Below are 5,849 nucleotides of genomic sequence, written 5' to 3'. Positions count from 1 at the left end.
CTTCTTCCTCCGTTTTTGGGCTGGCTGATGAACAGAACTGAGCTGTGCTGCCACCTAGTGGAGGCCGCGTAACTTTATCAGACATGTTTATACTCCTGCTGAGGAATTCTGGTTTCAATTCAAAAGCTAGAAAAATATAAAAACCCTCTTTAGGGTTTTAGTCAGCTTTTTTTCAACAATTTGGCTTAAACCCGATGAGAAAGTCCTTAAAATGTGCATAGGGTCAACAGAAGAGAAATAAAATGAATAAATTCAGGCATATTATGTACATTTTGCTACAAGTTTTTTTTTCTTGTATTCTAAAATTTAAGTTCTGCTGTCATTTTGCATATCTCGGATGTTGCTGCTATTTTCAAATATCTATTACTGTAAAAAGTTGTAAACTGGTTATTTATTCTCCAGGTGCACAGTGTTTATATTGTAAAAAAACTTTACAGTACAGTATTTTGGTTTATTTTTTAACTCTTCTCTGTTATTTTGTATACTTTTCTAAGGTCCACATTTGTGTGACAACTTTTGCTATAATCTTCTTGCTGTTGCAACACCAAAATGTCCCTGTTGTGGGACAATAAAGGGATTTTCTATTTTATTCTATTCAAGCAACTGTGTCTGCTGCTCTGCTTTAGTGTTAGGGAGGCCTTGGTTGCTTTAATACCTGCTTTTTTATTTCACTTTTTTTTACTCACCTCTATTGCAATAACCCACAGATTCTCAACAGGATTTAGGTCAGCCAATAAGCATGCTGATGAAATAAGCACTGAATCAGTATTACAACAGTATTACAACAGTCGGCTCTTCTTCGTGGTTTTAAAGGATTTCCTGTAACATGGTTGATATTATGGCCAAATTATTGGCTATTGGTGATCCACTGTTGTCTTATCAGTGACTAAAGCAGTTTCTCTTCTTCTCTTCCTTTTTGATATCTGAGCACATGTTTTTAAATGTATTTTAGGTACCAATGTATCAATGATAATATAGTTATTTCTTCCTAACATATAGGTATTTCTCCCAACTGTCTCAAATAGTAGTACTTAATCTGATCAAATAACTTGTCACCAGTCTTACTGTGTAATATTTGAGTTGGAGTTTATGACCATCTTTGAGGTTTCTTCTGCATTTTGCCACATCTCTGTTGCTCAATAGCTTAACCCAGTAGGTTCACACTCAGTCCTTAGGACCCACTGTCCTGCACAACGCTTGCATTCCTTCATCAGCATCCACCACAGGCTGCAAAGGCCTGCTAATCACCCCTTTATTTAAGTCAGGTGTATGGAGGGAAGGGGATGCATAAAACATGCAAAAAAGTGGGTCTTGAGGGCTAAGTTTGAGAACCACTTGCTTAACCTATTCTGCTTGGAGATGTCCTAATGCTCACCAGCTTCCATTGTTCAGCAAGCTCTGCATTGGTTGCTTTTCCATAGCTCAGCAGTGTAGGTGTAGGTCCTAAAATTTGCTGGACCATCTTCAAAATTATGAAAGCCACCTTGATCTGATCCAAAGAAAATAAACTGGACTTAGGTGCACTCTGATAGTCATGGAAACATTCCAAGAAGATAGATATCATTGAAAGAATACCACAAGGAATTCAGTTTTGTTCACTACAAGTCATAAAGAAAAAGTTCTAGTCAGAACAGAGCAACATTGAACAGTCATGCATGGGGGAAAACCAACAATGTGCATTGCCTTGAAAGCAATTCCCTCTATAGCATGGACAGGGAAGCTGTTTTGGAGTCGATAAAAAGAGGTACAGAGGGAAATAGCAGGTCTTGTAAGAATAATCTATCAGAGGCTGCAAAAATCTCAAGATCGCAAGAAGTTATAACCTGCACCAATGGATCAACACATAAAAAACCACAAGAGCTTAATGAAATTAGATCAAAGTATTCTCATGTTTTCAAACGGCCTAGTCAAAGTCCAGACCCAAATACAACTGAGAATCTGTGGCTCGATTTAGGAATGTTTTTCATAGACTTGCTTTGGATTGAAGGATTATTATCCAAAGATAGTCGATGGGCTGCTTCTAGTCCTTACCTAACATTTACCCATGATTTTGAAAACAATCAACAATAGTTACTAAACTATATTAAGGATTGATAAAAATCTATGTAAATAAGAGCCTATGGTGAATAAAAATGTCATAAAAAAGTACGAAGATTTCAGTTACATGAAAGTGTTATTTAAACCTAATAAACAAAACAAAAACAAATAGGATAAAACAGCCTGTTTTACCCGATTTTTGCACCTTATTTGATTACTTTAATCTTTCAGTCATGCATGTACAAAAGTCCTTTGAAACGCTCATTGTCACACAGTTTCCAAATTCCGAGCAGACGGACCTTGTCTAAAACTTCTATAAATAATTTAAAATATAATAAATATAATAATAATAATAATCCTAGCAATCTGAACCCATCATAGAATACTATCAGTCTCAAACCAGCTTCAGCTTTAGGGGTGTTATGTTGCTGAGCTTGCAGCTACATCACCTTGGTTTTCTGGGGGCGCTAAATGAATCAGAACCATGACTCATGAGTTTCCTGATATAACGCATCCAATATCTAAAGTAAAGTTCATGATAAAAACAATCACTTACAGGAACAAAGACGTCAACACACTACTCACCAATGAGCTGTTTGGGATTTTAGCTTTTCAAAGAAAGGGGCAGGAAATAGACCAGGTAATATGTTGATGATTTGATATCGAGTCTTAGAGAGAAGTAAACATATTTATTTGGATTTTCTGTTGTTTCCAATTTATTGGTATTTTATGTGACTGAAAAAAATCATTATATAGCACATAGTTGAACTGTTCTAGTTAAAAAGTTCAACTGAAACATCATTAGTTCAACGTTTTATTTTCTTTAGTCCAACTGTTTTTAATGTTCTTTTTTTTTGTTTCTGCATTTTTTTTCCTACTTGCTTTGATTCTGTTTTATTTTCCTATATTTTAATAATTTAAAGCACTTTGCATTGTCTTTGTACTGAATTGTGCTATATAAATAAATTTGCCCTGCTAAATATGGTTTTCATGTTATAAAATCTGAAATTTGTTACATCTATTTGTATTTAGCCTATTCTACCCAGTTACCCCAACATCAAATCCAGTTTGACGAAGTACTTTCTAAAGTCATGTAATTAATAAACTGATTTAATTTGTGATTAATTTCAAAATTACCAAGGTGTGAATGTTCCCCTAAACCGACAACATAGACTGTAAGAGCATGAATCAGAGAAGCAGCAGAGTTGGATGTTAATTCTCACTGAGAATTACTATGACAAACCAAAAGAGACCTAACCTATAGGGGACACTTTGGCCATTAAAATTACTATTCCAAAAATAGAAATGATTAAACATAAACATTTTCTTTTAGACATCCAACATGCAATGTCTGGTAAATACAAAAACTGCACCCTGAACAAAAAGAAGGAATCCAAATGAGAAGCATGGTGGTGTCAGCATCATGCTGTGGGGGTAATTATCATAATCAGGGATAAGGAAGTTCCTCTGAGGTGATCAATAGCTGAATGGGCCTAAATACAGTTCAATCCTTAAAAGAAACCTGTTGCAGAAAAAAAACAGAAGTTTATTCTCCAGCATGATAACTAAAGACTGAGAGTTCCTGGTTTCGACCATGAAAGTTAGAGCAGACCATTCAGAATCCAAATCTAGGATATTGTAGAGCTATTTTGATCTGAAAATAATCAATGGGCCAGAAACAATAAAAATTAGTTTCCAAATAAAATTTAAGCCAGAAAGCTAAGAACAAATGAACATAGCAGTTTTAGATTTTTATCAGTAACCTGCTAAAAACCATGCAGCTTTTACATGCTCTACATTTGTGCTAAACTCTAACTAAAGGAAAGTTTGTTACCCTTGTTAGGTATGTTTAACACCAACCTCTAGCCACCATTATTTCTACTTTCATACGGAAATAAAATCCACCAAGACCTTCAACATGTTAGATCAGAAATGTGAAAGCACCAATTAAGTTGCCAGCTTGCAGATTTTATATTTAAGATGCATTGGAGGGATAAAGCTGCAGCTGATGATCTAATCCAGCTTCCTAAATGTGCCAGTGGGTGTTTTTGTATATGTCATAATAAGAAATACTTTAGTTTTTAATTATATATGAGGTTTATTAATGATAATACCAGTACATCATCAGCTTATTCCTTTAAGATTTCATACATTTTTTTTTTTTTTTTACTAGCTCATTAAGGACTAATTATTAGTATCCGTCTATGACAAACATCTGGACCTGGTGAGCAGCAGAGAGTGCAGCAGGATGCCTGCAGCAACAGAGACATTCAGGGACTCAATGCCAGGAGACAAATCTCTACCGGCGGGGATGGTGAGGAGGGTTTGGCAGATGGAGAGGAGCTGCTTGGAGAGTCCGCCCCCCTCGCCTCCCATCAGCAGCATCGTCGGCCTGGTCACCTGAAAGTCTGAACACAGGATAACAGGAATCTGGTACTCCTCTGGATCTGCTCCCACTGTGCCAACCACTTGCCAACCATGGTCCACGTTCCTCCTCAACATGTCTTCCAGGCTGTCGCATCCATAAACTCCCATGACCTCCATAACGCCTGAGCTAGCTTTGCTGACCACTGGAGACAGCGGGCAACTGTGACGACGACTGCTGATCACCTTGTCCACGCCAAGGAAATAAGCAGAGCGAAGGATGGCGCCGAGGTTCATCGGGTCCTGGATCCTGTCCAGAACCAGCCAAACAGGGATGCTGGTGCCACTTGTGTTGGACTCAATGGCATCGGTGAGGAAGCTTAGAGGACTCGCTTGAAGGCACACTCCTTGGTGTACTCCTCCTGAGGACATCTTGTCCAGATCTTTCTTGCTGACCCGACTGATTTGCACCCCTCGCCGATGAGCCTCCTCACATACGGTTAAAACGGAAGTCCTCTGAGAGGTCAAACTGTCTTTAACCAGCAGTTTGTAAGCCTTTCTTCTCCCCTGAGTGAGAGCCATGAGACAGGGAGCAATGCCAAAAACAACTTCACAGGTCTCTGCTGGCTTTGGTCTCAGTTGCCTCTCCTTGTCTGCAGGGAAGTCTTCCAGACACAGTTTCCTGAGCTCAGACGATACCTTGAAGACACCAAAGTTCTCCTTCTGTGATGATAAAATCTCTTTCTTTGAGGATTTACTGTGGGTTGGCCTCCTACGGTCTGACATATCCTCAGATGTGGAAGGTTGATGTGGGACACTGGATTTAATTGGCCCTCTGTGGCGCTTCCTGGCTGCAGCGCCCTGGCCCATGTCCTCTGAGTACAGGAGAGAGGACCTTGCAGACACAAGTCTGCAGACTTTTCTACACCAGACAGGAATAAACCTGTGCTGATGGGTAGAGCAATAGAGCAGCATATTTTGACCTGCCAACAGGTACAAATAAAGCAATTAAATTTCGCTGAAAGGAAACTTGCCTGAAAAGATGTAGTCCACAAATCACCCCATCTAATCATACACCTTACAACGAGATTGGAGTGCAGGCGCAGACTAATCTTTTCTTCTTTTTAATCTGAACTGCAGACCTCTAAAGCTCTGTCAACATGTGCAAACCATGCTCTGTCAAGTAACTAAAGTTAGTGCCGGATATGACGCTAGACCTTTCAAGTTAAAGTTAAAAGCTGCTGATAATATTTCATTTGCAAACCATATGTGCGGGAATCAAACTTCTAAAATTGTTAGCAAATCTTCACGAGAGAAACAACTATTAAATAAAGTAACTAAATCAAAGAAGGAACTATCACAGAAATTATAAAGGGAAAAACACGCTAATTTCATCCATTCAAACAGTTAAATACAAAAATTAAGAAATATTTTTTTACCTTTCATTT

General features: G+C 38.2%; 1 protein-coding gene across 1 annotated transcript; it reads right to left on the bottom strand.

Moving 5' to 3' along the window:
- Nucleotides 1-4,136: 4,136 nt before the first annotated feature.
- Nucleotides 4,137-5,567, bottom strand: mrm1 (mitochondrial rRNA methyltransferase 1). Its single transcript, XM_015389092.1, has one exon. It carries the CDS (start codon nucleotides 5,374-5,376, stop codon nucleotides 4,240-4,242), a length of 1,137 nt encoding a protein of 378 aa, XP_015244578.1. The 5' UTR covers nucleotides 5,377-5,567; the 3' UTR covers nucleotides 4,137-4,239.
- Between the last annotated feature and the right edge of the window lie 282 nt (nucleotides 5,568-5,849).

Source organism: Cyprinodon variegatus, unplaced genomic scaffold (assembly GCF_000732505.1).
Source record: "Cyprinodon variegatus isolate N-32 unplaced genomic scaffold, C_variegatus-1.0 Scaffold447, whole genome shotgun sequence".
Taxonomy (NCBI): Eukaryota; Metazoa; Chordata; class Actinopteri; order Cyprinodontiformes; family Cyprinodontidae; genus Cyprinodon; species Cyprinodon variegatus.
Note: the sequence above shows the minus strand (reverse complement) of the source record. Positions and strands in the feature narration are given on the sequence as shown.

Bases quoted from the DNA above. Each gene is read 5' to 3' on its own strand.
- mrm1 (XM_015389092.1), bottom strand. From the start codon at position 5,376: ATGCTGCTCTATTGCTCTACCCATCAGCACAGGTTTATTCCTGTCTGG.